Below are 18,310 nucleotides of genomic sequence, written 5' to 3' on the forward strand. Positions count from 1 at the left end.
TACAGAGAAACTCCAATATTTAAAAATAGGCAAAAAGAAAAGGGGGTCCATGTGGAAGAGAAATAAAGCCAGAAATAGAAAAGCCTGGAACATGTGGAGTCATGGGAATTCAGTGAGGAAAGAAGAAAGGCATGGAGAATGGAATGTTTAACAGTGTCTAGCAGTACAGGAGGACCAGCTAAATGAGGACTATGGGTCCACCAATTTTAACTATAAGGAAGTGACCATCTCCTAGGCATCTGCTATGCCCATTAGACCTAAACAGAGGGAGGCTATCCCAACTGAAAACACCAGGAGTTCATCTTTCTGGAGTCCTTTATTTTTGTTTTTGTTTTTTTTGGTAATCCAAATATCACTGCTCTTGTAATATTTCTAACAAAATGGTTATCCATTCTAAGTAATCCTACTCCTAATGTTAACTTATGCTGTGCTTGGGTAAGCTAAAACTCCCAGATCTCCTAAATGTGAATGTTTATCAAACTATTTTTACATGCAGCAGGCTTAAGTAAAAAAGGCTTTTCTTTCTCTCTTTTCCCCCCTCCTGTCCTGGGGCTTGAACTCAGGACCTGTGTGGTATCCTAGACCTTCTTTTGCTTCAGGTTAGTGCTCTACCACTTGAACCACAGCTCTGCTTCCAGCTTTTTTGGAATTTAATTGGATATAAGAATTTCAGGATCTTTCCTGCCTGGGCTGGCTTAGAATCACAATTCTCAGATCTCAGCCTCCTGAGTAGCTATGATTATGGAGGCAAGAGTCTCCAGTGCCCAGCAAGTAAACAGGCTTTTAAAACCTAAGCAAGGGACTTTGGTTCATTCTGTTAGTTCCAGGATACTTCTACATATATTGGTCTTTGCATTCAAAGCTATTTTATTAGAAGTACCAGAATTAGTAAGAAAGTCTGTTTGCATTCAAGAAAATTGTCTACATAAGAGACCATTAAATATCCCTAATTACCCTGAAATAGATGAGTAAGCATAAACATATTTATTTTATCATCCCAGCATACAAAACAAACATCTCTTTGATATGGTGACACAGTTACTAGGGAAACAGCTCTTTGTTAAATAAACTGTTAGGTAGAAAACAATAATGTGTAGACAGATAGCTTCCTTTCCTTCCCTCCCTCCCTCCCTCCCTCCCTCCCTTCCATCCTTCCTTCCCTTCCCACCCCCTCTCTTTCTTTCTTTTGGTGCCAGTTCCAGGACCTGGGCACTGTCTCTGAGCTTTTTTGCTCAAGGTTAGTGCTATACCACTTGAGCCACAGATCCACTTCTGGACTTTTTGGTAGTTAATTGAAGATGAGAATTTCACAGTTTCTTGCCAGGCCCTAATTGAAGGTGAGAATTTCACAGTTTCTTGCCAGGCCCACTTTAAACTGAGATCCTTAGATATCAGCATCCTGAGTAGTTAAGATTACAGGTGTGAGCCACCAATACCTGGCTCTTATAACTTTCTTAATTTCTAATTATTTGTTGACTTTAACAGATAACTACGAGATAACTCCAAGTATCAGAATTATGGCAATATTAGCTCTTCAGAATTAAATAATGAACTTGGAAATAGGCAATCAGATCTCTGAGAAATAAAACAGCTCCTTAGCCTGTGTGAGTTCCTTCAAAGAAAAGTCTAGCCATTGTCATTGCTCAGTTTGTACCTTTTATAAAAGGAAAAATTTATATTTTCAGAAGCATATTTATTTTTCTTAGAATTTTTTTTTTTTTTTGCCAGTCCTGGGCCTTGGACTCAGGGCCTGAGCACTGTCCCTGGCTTCCTTTTCACTCTGCCACTTGAGCCACAGCACCACTTCTGGCCATTTTCTTTTTTTTTTTTTTCAAATTTTTATTATCAAACTGATGTACAGAGAGGCTACAGTTTCATACGTTAGGCATTGGATACATTTCTTGTACTGTTTGTTACCTTGTTCCTCATACCCCCCTCCCTCCCCCCCTTTCCCTCCCTCCCCCCCTTTCCCTCCCTCCCCCCCTTTCCCTCCCCCCCCCCCTTGGTGTTCAGTTCACTGACACCAAACAGTTTTGCAAGTATTGCTTTTGTAGTTGTTTCTCTTTTTTTACCCTGTGTCTCTCAATTTTGGTATTCCCTTTCAATTTCCTACTTCCAATACCAGTAAACACGGTTTCCAATATACTCAGATAAGATTACAGAGATAGTGTAGGTACAACCACAGGAAGGTGATACAAGAACATCATCAATAATAGAAACTACACATACACATAGGACGATGAAAGTAGTTTACAACTGTGATATAACAATTGTTTCCATAACATGGAGTTCATTTAACTTGGCATCATCTTATGTGTTCATAAGGGTATAGCTATTGGGCCTTGTGATGCTCTGCTATGGCTTGCCTAAACCTGTACTAATTATTCCCAATAAGGGAGGCCATAGAGTCCATGTTTCTTTGGGTCTGGCTCACTTCACTTAGTATAACATTTTCCAAGTCCTTCCATTTCCTTACAAATGGAACAATGTCATTCTTTCTGATAGAGGATATATATATATGTGGTGCTGGGGAATTGAACCCTGGGCTTCTTGTATACGAGATAAGTACTCTTGCCACTAGGCCATATTCCTAGCCCCTCTCTTAGAATTCTTAAAGTCCATATTAGCTTGATTTACAGTGGTTTAAAAGTTTACCATGGTTAGGAATGGAATAAAACCTAGATAGCTTTCAAAATCTGTATGCTTCTCTTTACATTTATTTAGTTTATGAAATTGAGAAGAGTGGCTCCATGTATTTGAAATATTTCTATCATAGTATCAGAATTTAAATGTTTCTGGATTTACTAAACTTAGGATATGGGTGGATTGTTGATTCTCGTTAGAATTTATTTGTATGGACAAGCCTTTGGTGAACTCAGTGTCTTTGCCAGTATTGCTGCTGTGTCCTCCCAGAATGACCTGCTTTGACTTGCCATCTAGCTTCATGCTTGGTGTTCCAAAGTCTCTCCTCCCATTTTCCCACCTAACCTCTCCCTCAAGATGCTCTGTGGCTCTCAGAGTTTGCGCTTGATACTTCCTCTTGCCTCTTGAGTCTTAGCCTTGGTGCAGGTTAGCATTTGGGCTTGAGGCTCAAGGTACTGTTTAAGTGTCAGCGCCCTCCCCCCCATCCCAAAAAGACAATGCTGCAAATACAACTGGCTCTGTTTAGTTCTTATTGAATTCCAGGCCTGTTTTCTTTTAGTCCTGCTGGTTCTTGAAGATAGAGCACCAAACATTTCAACATGTTTCTGACTGTAGTTTCTGACAGGCTTGGGCTAAGTCTCATCAGTCTCTAAGTCATCCTTTATTTAGTATTCACAAGGGCAAATATGCCCTCAGCTGCATGTGTTTTGGATTATGTAGTTGCTTTCTATATGGAACAGACTGTATTTTAAATTAAAGTTGAAGCTTTGTAGAAAGCTTCCTTGTAATTTTCTGTGTACTTGAGTCTGTCAACCTGCTGATGTACTAAGTGAAACTAATCAATTGATTGGATTATAGCATCATTTTATCTTTAAAACACAGGGAAGGCCATGCTCTGTTACAAATGAATTAAATTAGGGAGAGCAAAACAAGAAGTAGAGATTGATTGTCAGTTGAGATGAGTATAAGATTGAAATATGGAGTCTTGGGGGAACTGACATGCTTTGCTAACTAGAGCTGTGGTTCTCTGAACACTAGATGCAACCTGGGGTTGCGCAGGAAGCAAAATCTAACCGAAAGTGAATACAAAACCTGAAACCTTTTTTAGTCTTTCGTCATCCCATTTGGTATGCATAATGCTACATTTCGTTATAGAAATATTCTTGTGTCTCACAGATTGCTGACCCAAACTTCATTGGGGTCTGATATAGTAAGGTACTTTTCTGAAATGTGTAAACTTTTGAATTCTGAAATACATTTGGCCCCATGAGGTTAAGAAAGGAATTAGGGTTACACTAAGGGAGCATTGTGATGGGAAAGGATGATCTAATAATTTTCTCTCTTCCTATCCGATTAAGAACAACACATCTCTCATTAGCTAGGCGGTAGCTTAGTGTGTACATTAAGCTGAACACAGTGGCCAGTTTCAGAGTGTGGCTCTTAGTTCTCCTGTGCACTTTTCAAGTCTAAGCTAAGAGGAGAGTTTATTTACAGGCATGTTAAAAGAAACAAAGTTTAACAACACATATAGGTACAGTAAAACAAAACCAGCACTGTCCTTTAAAAGACTCTTCTGCAAGTCTGCAGGAATTGAGGGGCTACTTAGCTAGGTGATTCTTGCTCTAGTCTCTTAGGAGGTAGGTGGAGAATCTCATTCTTTGCACACTGGACTGGTGCTGAACTGTGATGTTCCTTCTAGAATGCTAACAGGTCCTCATTAGTATGGAAAGGAATTCTAGAGCTGGGGGTGTAGCCCACAATGAGTGGATGAAAGAATAAAAGAAATACTAGTCTCTAGTCTCAACTTATGCAATTGCCCATAGCCTTAGCCTTTTAATACATTTCACAATCATTTGCAAAGAAGACTTTGAGTTCTTCTGAAGATTCTGACTGTTTTAGGTAGGCTCCTGTCAGGGGAGTACCCTCTCTTTGAATGTCAGGAAGCTTTTTCACGCCATGGATCCTTTCTGTATTCTAGAAGTATTGTTTCTGTCACACCTTCTGGGGGGTCAGCGAAGTCCTTGCTCTGGATGAGAGCGGGAAAAGATAAGTCCCTTCCTTGGTGGAGCAAGCAGACTCAGGAATCTAACATCAGCTGTGGAATTAAACATGATAAATTATATGATTGCCAGTTTGTTTAAGACATGAACATGAGGTAGACAATGCTATGTGAACACACAGTAGTATTAGACCTAGTTTGTATTTTACTTGCTCAGCAGTTTTCCATTTAGAGGAATAACCTGACCTTTTTCCTCTTTGAACAGATACATGGAAGCTATTCTGCATCCCACCCTCACGTCCACTGCAGAAATTTGCAGGAGGGAGTGAATATAGTAATCTTGTTTATTGTTTTGTGAAAAAAAGAAACATAGGCACCTTCAGAACAGTGAAGTTCTTTTTTGTCATCCTCATGGCTCATCTTCCACCTTCCTGGTTCCCAGAATGCTCTGTTATTTCTTCTCTCATTCCAGACCATTTTTCCCCACCAAATCTTTGGGAATATGTTGTTATACAGTGTGGGGAATATACTATTTCTTTTTCTGAGCCTTTGTGTTCTCAGCCTTGTTTCTAGTTAGAGAAGGAAAACAAGCAACTCAATGAAAGGAATTCAGGTGTGGAAAGTAAAAGAGAAGGGCAAGGAGATTGTTTTTGGTCCTCTTTGATCCACCTCATGACCATTGTTTGTCACTATTTTCATGTCTCTGAGCCACAGTAGGGTCTTCCTTGACATTTTATAGGATGGACAGCCACTCACAAGATCCTCCTCCTCCTTATGACATTGTGGTAGGATAACAATGCCCAAAAACATGAAAGTACTGCCATAAACCTAATAAACAACTCAAAATGTAAAATGTGCAGTGATGGGTATTTTTATCATGTTTGTATTTGAGTACACTTTAATGTAGTTATCAAGGTTTCCTGTGGTTATTTGTCGCATTCCATTTCTCCCAGACATTCTTCCTCCCCAAGTCCTCTAACTGCAAGCTCCCAAGGTTGGAGAAAGGGGGACTATTGCTTTCTCCCCACTATCTAACTGTCCTGAGAGAGTCTTCAGGCCTCAAGAATCAGGTACACCAGGAGTATATAGTTTGGAATGCATTCACGGCAGCCAGGCAAGCTACTTGCCTTATGGGTCACTGTGATGGAAAGTGGTGCTGCTGGAGTCTCAGGGTACACATTGCTCTTCTTGTGTTCCAGGAGATTAATGTAAATTAATTCAAATGGAAAATCCACAATTTAACCTTGGATCCTCCTGTTCCCCCTTAAAGTGTCATTACTGTAATATACTTATCTGTGGGAACCCACAAACCTCCCCACCTTCACTATCTCTAAATATCCCAGCACTTACAGTTGTGGGACATGGAAGATGTGTTCTGACTGGAGGGTGGGGGGAGCTTGCTCATTATGGAACTTTTATTGATACCAAGCATAGATTTCCCCAAAGACAGTCTTCATGTTACCTTTTTTTTTTTTTGCCAGTCCTGGGGCTTGAACTCAGTGCCTAGGCACTGTCCCTGAGCCTCTTCCTACTCAAGGCTAGAGCTACCGCTTGAGCTACAGTGCCACTTCTGGTTTTCTGATGATTAACTGGAGATAAGAGTCTAACTGCCTTTCCTACCTAGACAGGCTTGGTAGCATCAGCCTCAGATTTCAGCTCCTGAGTAGTTAGGGTTACAGGTGTGAGTCACCGGTGTCCAACTTTTTTGTTTCCCCCTTTAAAAAAATGTCCTTCTTTGATGATATTTTTAGTAAGGAATTAAGTATGCACAGTGGGAAAGGCAAGTGTGCACCAAAAAAATTAGGATAAGTAGGGTTTAAAACCCTTAGGATTTTGAAGGGCCTCTTATACATTCTCTTTTCACCTGCCTTGTGGTTTGATGACACTTGCTTTTATGTGGTGTCGTCTCCAAAATGTTTGCTGCAAGTCTACCAGGTTTGCATTGAGTGTTTGAGCAGAAGCCCAATTAAGACAGAATCAACTCTCTCAATAGTTCAAGGATTTCTATATAAGCCAGTATCTTTGAGGGATAAATATTATATTTAATGTTTTTGTCAGTATATCATGTTAATTTTAATAACCATGAACTTAAATTTTTCTAAGTATTATATACTTAACATTTTTAAAGTACCTATCATATCTACCAGTATGCATATATTCTGGTCACTAACTTTTTAAAAAGTAAGTCAAAATGATTCACTTATATTTGGTCTATAGTCCTCATGTGCAGGTTTTTATTTCCAGCATTGGTGGCAACGAACTTATGCTTCACTGCAGCAGTTCCCAGCTTGGGTTGCATATCTTTAAGTGTTGCATTGGTAGACTTATGTATCTTCTTCTAATTTGATTATTGTCCCCTTGTATTTTATTAGGTTCAAAGAGAACTAGCAGCTGTTATTGCTTTGAAAGCAAGGAAGTCTGGTGAGTAGTCTTTGATGCGGCTCTAGGAAGATTATAATTCTTTAGGGATATTTCACATATTACCTGGAAGTGTGCAGTTGAGTGGATCTCAGGATTCTTTGATGTAGAATGTGGGGAGGTATGATTGTTTTTAAAAACATGTATCCTACCATCCAAACAGCATGGGATATTATGTATACTTCTTAAAGGTAAAATATTACTACTTTCCTCTAATTTATTGTAGATTTCATGGAAAAAATGTGTTAAATGTTTCTAGTCTACTGCAACCAGGAAACAGATCGAAGTAGATGACAAAAGAAAGTAATCAAGCCTCTTGCATTTGGTATCACCAACAGAGAACAATGAATATGATAATGATGATTATCTTTTTAAGAATATTTTTTATCTCAAAGTACTTTCTCCTAAAAATAATTTTAATTGTATAAAGACATTCCAAAGCAAGCATTTTTTTTACAGGACTGATTACATGACTCAGATTCCTCAAACCTATAGCATGTAATCTGTGGAAAGGAAAAGGAGCTTATAAATAAATTTTGAGGGAGAAAAAGACTTTGCTGAAATCCAATATAAAATAGAGACTGACTCACTGAAGTAGAAAAATGCTTGCTCAAAGAGGAGAAGTGTTAGAAGTTTTCTTGTGCTACTCTTCCTTCATCAGAGGGAGGAAGGGTGCTGAATGGAATGAAAAGCAGAAAGGAAGTACTTCTTGGATAAGGTTAAACTGGAATAAGAGTTTCCATCAGAAAGACCAGTGACAAAATCAGAGTGAAGGGCTGGGAATATGGCCTAGTGGCAAGAGTGCTCGCCTTGTATACATGAATCCCTGGGTTCGATTCCCCAGCACCACATATATAGAAAACAGCCAGAAGTGGCGCTGTGGCTCAAGTGGCAGAGTGCTATCCTTGAGCAAAAAGAAGCCAGGGACAATGCTCAGGCCCTAAGTTCAAGGCCCAGGACTGGCAAAAAAAAAAAAAAAAAATCAAAGTGAAAACCAAGTTTGAAGAACTAATGAAATAGAAATGTCTAAAACCATGTGTTGTACATGTTCTTTGACCAGTTGGGAGCTATAAGATGTTTGTTTATTAATTTTTAAATCAAACACACCTTAATGGGACTTAGCTTACTATAATTCATATTCCTTTCTTTGTTGATATGGCTGATCTAGAGGACAGATTTTCTAGAAGGATGGTAGAGAGAAGGATGTGAGAAGAAGGGTGTGGGAGAAGGATGAGAGAAGAAATGGCGATTGATCATGGATGTTGATCAATGAAGGCAGCATGAATAGGTATCCCCAGGGAAGAACATTAGATTATGGATATTTGAAGAAGTGAAAGCCAAAATGGAGAAAGTACATCAATACAAATATTTTAAGAGGAATTGGGTACAGTAGCTCAAGACTATAGTAATAGCTGGGGGAGGGGGGAGGGGGTATGAGGGACAAGGTAGCAAACAGTACAAGAAATGTATCCAATGCCTAACGTATGAAACTGTAACCTCTCTGTACATCAGTTTGATAAAAAAAAAACACACTAAAAAAAAAAGACTATAGTAATAGCTGCTTGGGAGCCAGAGATCAAGGAGATCAACTGGGATATGAAAGTTCAAGAGATTCTATCACAACCATTGTCTAGGTATGGTGACAAATGCCTGTTACTCCATCAGTGAAGCAGGGGGTGCAATGGCCGGGTGAAGTGGCATGTGCCTATCATCTCCAGCAACACAGAAAAGCACAAATAGGAGGCCCAAGTGTAAAGCAAGACTCTACCTTGAAAATAACCAAGACAAAAAGGATCTAGAAGTACAGACTGCCTGGTAGAGTGCTTGCCTTGCAAACCATGAGGCCTAGATTGCCCAATTCCCAATACCACCAAAAAAGATGAAATAAAAAAGAGTGGCATTGATTGAGATTTATTTTATTCACCTACTACTTTGTGGAATGGCAACTCCCTTATAAAACTACTTAAAGATAAAAGTAAATTATGTTTTAAAGTGCTCTGGAATAAGGTAAGGAAAGTGGCTGGATTTAACCAGAGTGGGATGGAAAGGCCTCTGACAGGGCAGGGACTAGCAAGGGAGTGAGCTCTGGGGAAATTCAGATGAGAGCATTTGAACAGCAGCATTGTGCCAGGTGTGTTCAAGCACCTCAGGGGTGTAAGAGTTGCTGGAGGAAGGAGAGTGAACAGGGCAGAAAGAGGGACCTTTCACTAAGCAATTTGAACTTAGTGAAGGTCACATTATGGTCCAAAGTGTATACTGTGAAATTAGCTGATTCTTGAGGCCTTAAGACTCAGGACAGTTATGTAGAGGTGAGAAAGCAATTTTGCCTCTCCAGCATTAGGAATTTGGACTCTGGAAATACTTCTGTTTGCAGTTAGAGGACTTGAGAAGAAAAGAAGACCGGGAGAGATGGATGTATAAATAACCATAGGAAAACCTTGATACGCATGTTAATATGTCTATTTATTTGCTAAATTCTAATCAGGCACCTGCTGCAGGTAACTACATGGTAGGGCACAGAGGATGAGGAGCAAAGGCAAATTTGGGTTTTTATGTTTTGTGTGGGAGTGTGCATGTGCACATATGCATGCACACGCTGTGTATGCTAGACCTGGGGCCTGAACTCAGGACCTGAGCATTGTTTCTTAGCTTTTTCACTCAAGGCTGGTACTTGACCACGTAAGCCATACCTCTGCTTCTGGCTTCTGGGTGGTTAGTTGGAGATGAGAGTCTCAAGGACTTTCCTGCCCCAGATTTCAAACCATAATCCTTAGTTATCAGCCTCCTGAGTAGCTAGGATTAGAAGAATGAGCCACTCATGCCTAGCCTTTTATATTTAAAATCGCATCATACATTTTATAAATATAAAATGAGCCCATCTGGAAAATGGGAAACTTATTATTGTGAATTTAGGAGGCCATAAAATGCAGGGTCGTTAAGCGCAGACTTAATTAGAATTCCAGCTTCAGAATGGTAATTTCTTTGGGAACCTCTGGTTGTTTAAAACTATATTTTCTTCAGGAAGATTATTTTTAAAGAAGATGGTAAACATCTAATTTTTAAAAAAATATTAAAATGGTAGCACATCTGGATCTTGACAAAGGAACTGATTACCTTACTATCTCGTGTTTTATGGTAAAACTACTAATTAGGACTCAGGTGGTTATGCCAGATTTATGACTAGCCACCAAGGGTTATTAAAACAAGCAATAGTATAAAGCAAAGTTATACTTTCAGCTCACCGTACAAAGAGAAATAAAAACAACTGCCAATCAATATCAGCTCTATAAATGATTCAAAGCTCTAGCTTAGTGAAAAATCCATTTTGCTGTAATTTTCTAAGAGGCTATTAGAATGTGCCTTTTAACTGTTTTCTAAGAACGTACCTTGGTAGATGGATGTGAAGAGCATCTTAAGGCTTTGTAAGATTACAGAAATGAGCACAGACAGCCTCACATTTCTCTCTCTTTATTGGCCACATATTCTACTGCTAACGTTAGCTCATTAGTGTCTTGCAAGATGTTTCTTCCCTTTTCTGGGGAATCCACAACCAAAGCACATCAGCTCTCATGATGTTTAGATCCAGTGTAATTTCTGCTGTGGTGGGCTTCTATTTCTGGAGAGCCAGAAATCTCCTATCAGTAAATCTCTCTGGCAGTGTTTAAAGTTCACGGTGTCTGTTTAGTTCCTAACCACTTAAATGTTTTAAAACTTAAATATCTTCCATATTAAAGTTTGGAAGGAAAAATGGCTTTGCCATTTAGATGTCTTTGTGACCCTAGCTAAGTGACTTCACTTTGTGTCATGCAGGGCTAGAACAGAATCTGGTGAAGTTAGCAATGCCCTGTAGCTCTAATAGTTATAGCAATGTCTTCTCTTTTTACCTTCATTTACCTTAGTCACAATCTTGGGACTCTTATTTGCGATTCTTGAAGGCACACAAAATAGAAGAACAAACTAAAATCCACAAGGGGAATTTATCGGCTCAGAGAACTTAGTGGCTCAGAGAATGTGCAGTTGAACATCTTCAGCAGTAGTAAGAGAAGACCTCTGTGGAGACAATCCCAGCAAAAGCATTAGTGAGGGATCTGGTTGGGAGGGATGAAAGTCCCCTCTCCCAGCACAGGGACAATGACAGTCATGAGGGAATGTAGAAATGTCATGTTAGTCCCATGCTACGACACATGAGCCAAGGCGCTTGTATCTACCTAGAAAACCAGCAGAGAGGAGAAGCACTGCTGGGCAGAGAGAGTACCACATGCCACCACAGGAAGAATTTCCTGACCTCAAGAGTTAGAGTATAAGTGCCAGCCTTGATGTTATGCCAGTAGGAATCCTGAAGACCACAAGCCAACCCAGTCCTCAACAGTAAGCTTCAGCCTCATGAGAATGAAGATGTGCTGTGTAAACAGGCATGCTAGTAGAATGGTAATATAAAGGGAAAACTTTGATGAACCATCCAGGGATTCAGGTTAAAGTATTAAAGTGTTATTTATTTCATCATTTGTTGTTTGAGATATACAAAGTTTTATATATTTATACATTTATTAGTATATAAATTATAATAAAAATTTGATATAAATTATGTAAAGCATAGTATATAGTTATAGTTTTATATTATAAATACTACATAAAACTTGATATTACTGTTTAGTTAGAATTTTTAGTTTTACTTTCAGAAAATGTTATTTTTTTAAATGCTAAGAAAATGAGAAGGAAGGCAATACTTAGCCTTAACTATTTCTTCTAGTCTTAAAGATTCTCTTGTTTGGTAAGGTTTTTGTTTGTTTGTTTTCTTTTTGTCTCAGTAATGGGGCTTGAACTCAAGGCCTGGGCACTGTCCTTAACCTGTTTTACTCAAGGCTAGCACTCTATCACTTGAGCCACAGCTCCACTTCCATTTTTTGGTGATTAATTGGAAATAAGAGCCACACAGACTTTCCTTCCTGGGCTGGCTTTGAACCTTTATCCTTAGATCCTGAGTAGCTAGGGTTATAGACATGAGCTACTAGTGCCTGGCATTTTTAAAAAGTAATTATTTTGAATCTTATTTTCAAAGAACATACTCTTCATCATCTTTGAGATCTATATTCAATTTTTTAAAATTTTGTTTATTTTTTTGTTGTAAAGGTGATGAACAGGGATTTAGAACTACATAAGTATGGTAATGAGTACATTTCTTTTTAAGCACTGTTACCCCTCCTTCATTTTCACCTACTTACTCTTCCCTGCTCCCCTCATCCCCAAGTTGTAAAGTTCATTTCGAGCATAGTGTCTAGTGAGTATCTTTGTCACATTAGTTCATCCTTTGTCCTGCTGTTAGGCATTTGTAATGGATGAATGATTTCAACACCGCTTACTGTTGTTTTCCATGAGGTTGAATTTTGTGTAGAACTTTCTGGTAGGCAACCCAAGGATCTGTTGATCTTAATGAGCCCCTTAGTCAATGTGAGACTTTTTAATCACCTGTCTCATCCTTTCAGGTCAACTGCTAGTAACCCGCACTGGCCACCAGTAACACATTGTAGAAAACTGATTTGTGGCCCTTCTCTTAAGTACTTGTAAGACTAGGAATCAAGGTGCTCCAACATGGGGCATTTATGAAGTCTGAGGACTGACCTAATAGAAAAGTCACCTTATTTCAACTTCAGACACATTGCAAAGGAGATACTCATGTTGCTTTGTCATAAGATGATAGTGACTGACTTTTTTAAACCTTCCCTTTTGTGCTTTTAGAAGAGAAAACTTGAACACTTTTGGAATTGCTCCTACTTTTATGATCCTCCCCATTTTTACCTTTATTTCTAATTGATAGTCTTCTTACACTATAGTGCTAGTTTTTTCTTGGCTGCCCTGAGGTTTGAACTCAGGGCCTTATGATTGCTAGGCAAGCACTTTATCAGTTGAGCCATGTCTCCATCCTTTTTTTTTTTTTTATCTAGGGCCAGCCTTGAACTAAGATCCTCCTACCCATGCTTCCTATGTAGCTGGGATTATAGACACATACTACCATGCCCACCCAGCTCCTTTACCACTATATCTTACTTTATTCTGATACTTTTGTAGGCATATTGCTTGTATATAGAAGAGCTCATGTCAAAATGAGACTTTAGAGTTGACATTCATAAAATTAAAGGCTGGCAAAGACAGACTCATTTGCTAGTAAAATTACTGCTTTCTCAAACTTCTATCTTTCTAAGGCATTGTGATGATGATGGTTGTTGTTATTATTATTACACATTTTATTTGTGTATGTGTGTGTCACTATTGGACTTTGAGCTCAGGGCCTTACATTGTTGCTTTGGCTTTTTAATCTCAAGACTAGTATTCTACCACTTGAGCCACATTTCTATTTCTATCTTTTGGCTAGTTAATTGGAGATAAGAGTCTCTAACATTTGTCTCTCCAGGCTGGCTTTGCATCTGAATGCTCAGATTTTAGTATCTTGAGTAAGTGGGACTACAGATATGAGCCATCAGTGCCCACCTTGTGATAATTTTTTCTGGAAAAAATGTAAATGTTCTTAAGACTAAAAGCTATAGTGATCTTCTCTTAAGTGATTGTTTTCCCTCTAGTTTGCTGGTGCTCTAATTCTGAATGCAAATACTACTTTGTAACAGAAGTCTGTTGGCTGTCGGAAAAAAGATTGTGCTTATTTATTTAATTATTTATTTACTGGTATCTTCAATCTCATCAATTTTCCCAAGACTTTCATGGCCTTCTTCAAAGGTAGCACCTGTGTTCGCTCAGAGTTGACGTTTCCACAGTGTTTGCTTGTGTCCTGTCCCTTTCCTTTGCCTCTTCCTGCATGCTTTACCTGCCAGCAGCACCCACCACGCTCAACTGTGATCCACCCAGGCCTGGCAATCATCTCCTAACCCCACTGAATGTCTTATTTAGGGTGTGTCAACCAAGAGTAGAGTGGTGTTGTTTGTTTTCCCCTTATATAATCAGTGAAACATTCTTGTCGTCCTGATTGATGGATGATTAGGAAGTCTTCAATTCAGGTCTTTCCCACATATATAAATGTGCATTCACATCTGATCTTATACATTCAAATCTGATCTTCACCAGTGCATATTCTTACTGAGCAGTCATCAGTTCAATGGATGACAGGTTGTTGCAGCTTTCCTTTTTATTTTTTAAATGGCACAGAACAATAAAAAGAGTCTTGAAATAGTAATTATCAGTGCAGTGAAAAGTTAACAGGTGTTTGAAAATGCAGACCTCTTATACTGAAGAAAATAATAGCACTCATAGAACCCAGAAATAATTGAAAATGCATGCATCAGATGCTTTATAAATTTTCCTGACTTTCCCACTGAGATGCAAAGAAAATTGCCTTCAAGGAAAAAAACTCCCGTGACACTATCTCTTGTAATTGGAGCTATTAAGTCTAAATGATAAATAACCATTCAGTGCGTAGTATAAAATAAAATAGCCCAATATACTGATTTCTTGTGAATTGTAAAAGATCTGGGAGTACCAAGTAGAGGAAAGATTATTATTTCTTAACTTTCTTTTTTTATTGTCAAAATGAAGTACAGAGGGGTTTCAGTTTCACATGTAAGGCAGTGAGTACATTTCTTATCCAACTTGTTTCAGAATTAAGTAAATTAGAAAGCAAGGTAAATGATTTTCTTTTTCATTCTTCAATGTGGTCATGACCATAAAGATAAGTGACTGAGCTGGGCACTGGTAGCTCACACTAATCCTAGTTATGAGATTTAAGGATTGCAGTTTGAAGATAACCCAAGCAGACAAATCTGTGGAACACTTATCTCCAGTTAACCAGCAAAAACCTGGAAGTGGAAGTATGGTTCAAGTCATAAAGCGCCAGTCTTGAGTGGAAAGAGCCAAGCTTTTTGAGGGAAGCCTTGAGTTCAACCTCAGTACCAGCATGCACTCTCTCTCTCTCTCTCTCTCTCTCACACACACACACACACACACACACACACACACACACACAAAATAGTAAGTGAAATTGATTTGCTAATGAAATGAATAATTATAACCAAAAGAGAATGTATTCCAGGATGCTATATTGTAGAGAATGTCAAAGCACCTCATTGAGTATGTCCAGGACCATGATTTTATCTATTCAAATTCCTGTTTGTTATTGCCTATCTTGTATACACAAAAGTAAACCCTGAGGAACCAGATGCCTGTGGGTTAGATCAGGGAGGTGGTTGGTTATAAGGCAGTGAGAGACACTGAATCAAGTTTTCTAGTTGAAAACTAAGAATTGGCTTCTAGCATTGCAGCTCCTGGGAACATGTTTTCTATAAGGCAGCTCAATGAGTATAATGAGAATGCCCTGTGCATAAATTCAATATTAGGTTTACACCCAAGGTCAAATGAAAGTTAATGACCATTTGCACACCAGAGATCCACAACTCACATTTTTATTTCTTTCTCATAATGACAAAAAGGGAGAGCAATTTATATTTAAATTGATTTAAATTTCAAAGCATAAACACAGAGGTCTCTCTGGTCCCTCCTCTCCCTGCCCCCCCCCCCCCGGCCTTTTTTTGTTAGTGAATGTCCTGGCACATCTCAACTTTCATAAAAAATGAAGTCCCATCACATTCCAACTCCCTAGTGCTGATAGCTTTTTGTTGTCTCTTGAACTTTCCTGTTCTCCCCTGCTGGGTTAGTAACATCAAATCAGAAGCCAGCAAGGCAATCAGGGCCACTTTATTTAATGATTTAGGTTTTGCATTTGTTGAGCTAATTAGCTGATTGAAGCAACTAATGGGCATCTTTAATACACTGTTGACTGGGCAGCCTCTCCCTGCAGTCTGCCAGCTCCTTTGTTCTCAGTCCTCTGGGGAGTGGGAGCTGCTTCCCAGATCAACACATGATATATGGCACCCAGCATTTGGAGGCAGGACCTCAGAGGTCATTGTACTAATTACCAGGTGCCCCAAGCAGGCCATGCATCCACTTAAAATTCTGCATCTGACATCACTTTAAAACAATAAATAAGTAATTATAAAAAATTCTGCATCTGACTAATTCTATGCCTATAAACCAAGGTTTACATTTCTGGTGTCTTTTGGGTATCTGGACCAGGGTGAAAATGGAGATTGTTCATAATTCACTTTTAGAATTTGCGATTCCTCTCGCCACTTCTCTGTGCATCCCTTTGGTACCAAGTAAAAGCAATCTGTAGATGTTTTAAAATATTAAAATAAAAATATTTAAGGAAGTATTAGAAGGCGATCATATAATTAAAAGGAAAACTGTATTAATGGCTAAAATTATCTCTCTTAGGTACTAAAATATTCCTTAAGAAGAATTCTTGTTTCATGCTGTGTTTATGAAGTTACTAAATTCTTCAGTCCAGTAAATTTAGTAGTCTCCACCAAAACGCAGCAGTTTGGGGAGTGCAGTCAGGAAATGCAACTCCTACACTTTATGTATTGCCCTTGATGGGTCATCTTAGTCCTGTGTCCTTTCTTTATAAAAGGAAAAGGTAGGTTTGATTGATGACTGGAGAGCCAAGTTTGGCCTGAAGGTTAGATCTGAGGCACCAAATCCTAGGAAGTCCTCCTATATCAATCCCATAATGCTTTCTCCTCCATACATTTACAGGAATCATAGTTGCAGCTAATATAATATCTTTCCCCAGCCTATTTATTTCGTTGACTTTTTTCCTTGATGAAAATCAACTGAAAGCTTTCTTTCTCCTTCCCTCTGCTATCCTTCCCCCCCGCCCCAAGACTTTTTGCTGTCATTTGTATTGGCAAGTAAGAGCCATCAAGGGAAATCTTTGTCCAGGCCCTATGACCCAGCTATTGTCCCTCACTCATCACATTAAAAGTCTAATTGTATAAAGAGCCATGAAAATGGATCTGCTCTAGGTAACACTAAAAATGATATGAACACAGAATGTGTGACTGTGAGAAAACAATGCTTTGTAGCATTGTCTCCCAGAAATCTCCTGGGAGAAGTAATGCTTATGGTGAAAGTGAAATGTTCTTCATGTATTTTTATTTTTATTTTTTGTTTAGGGCTAATACTGAAGCTTGAACTCCAGGTTAACTTTTTCACTCAAGTCCGGAGCTCTACCATTTGAGTTACAGTTCCACATCTAGCTTTTTGCTGGTCGATTGGAGATAAGAGTACCAAGGATTTTTCTTCATGGACTGACTTTAAATTTGATCCTTAGATCTCAACCTCTTGAGTAGTTATGATTTACAGGTGTGAGCCGCCAGCACCTGGCTTTTTCTCGTGTGAGTGTGTGTGTGTGTGTGTGTGTGTGTGTGTGTGTGTATAAATAGCATTTGAGAGTTTCTGAATCAAACTATTTTGTATGTAGCTCTAGCTACTTGCATTCTTCCAGTAGGTTATAAGACATGTCTTCTAACGCTGCCATCCATTGTTTGGGATCTGTTGGCTGATGAGATTGATGATGGATGTTTTCCTCCTAGAGCCAATGAAGGCTTGTGTTATATAATTTTATCTTAAGCAGTACATTTCAACATTCAGTGTTTTTGTTTGGAGATATGGAAACAAAGTTCTTCCTAGATGAAACAAATTTTCGCTTTTGGAAAGCAGTGGACCTCAATTTGAATTTGCATAACAATTACCTGCATCACTGTTAATGGTGCTAATTCCTAGGTTCTGCCTCTAGGGCTTTCATTTAAGTGAGGATTGAGGCCCTGGCATCTGGATTTTTAATCAGCTTTTATTTAGCCCTAGGTGGCTTAAATGGGAGACAGTGACACATTCATAGAAAAGTCTGTATGAGCTGCAGACTCCAAGAGTGGCATTTGCTGGTCTAATGAATCAAGCATGGTTGAGAGAATTCAAAATATATTCAATACTTAGGTTATGAACTCATTAACTGGAGGATTGCCCGACTATTTAGAGTTTCTCTACCTGAATAGAGGCCCCCATGAGGATTACAGAATTATAAGGCTTCCATGACATTGGCAGTAAAAACTTAATAATGAAGAGAATTATTTCTAGCTTTTATGTGATGGGCAGTCAGGTTATGCATGTTTTCTGACTGTAGGTTCTACATGAAATCTACCAAGAAGACATTTTTTGGAGCTGATTTGCACTGGTATAAGGAAAAATGGATTCTAGCTTGGTGTCACTTAGGTGCCCTTGAGCCAAAGCTGTGACATTCTGTGTCGAAGTAAAACTAAAGGACTGGCTTTTGTTCTTTTGTCTGGAAGTGGTTAGCTTAGATGTCTTGTGAAGACCTATTAAAATCAATTGAAGTTTATACTGCATCAT

At 38.8% G+C, this 18,310-nt stretch overlaps 1 protein-coding gene across 3 annotated transcripts in view; it reads left to right on the forward strand.

The window, feature by feature from the left end:
• The window catches only part of Rapgef5 (Rap guanine nucleotide exchange factor 5), a 232,458-nt gene that overhangs the window by 89,071 nt on the left and 125,077 nt on the right, over window positions 1-18,310 (forward strand). For all 3 annotated transcript variants that reach the window (XM_048339709.1, XM_048339711.1, XM_048339710.1), the window contains exon 7: window positions 7,015-7,063. In XM_048339709.1, the coding sequence (XP_048195666.1) occupies window positions 7,015-7,063 (49 nt within the window). The remainder of the gene's footprint in view (window positions 1-7,014; window positions 7,064-18,310) is intronic.

This window comes from Perognathus longimembris, chromosome 2 (assembly GCF_023159225.1).
Source record: "Perognathus longimembris pacificus isolate PPM17 chromosome 2, ASM2315922v1, whole genome shotgun sequence".
Lineage (NCBI taxonomy): Eukaryota > Metazoa > Chordata > Mammalia > Rodentia > Heteromyidae > Perognathus > Perognathus longimembris.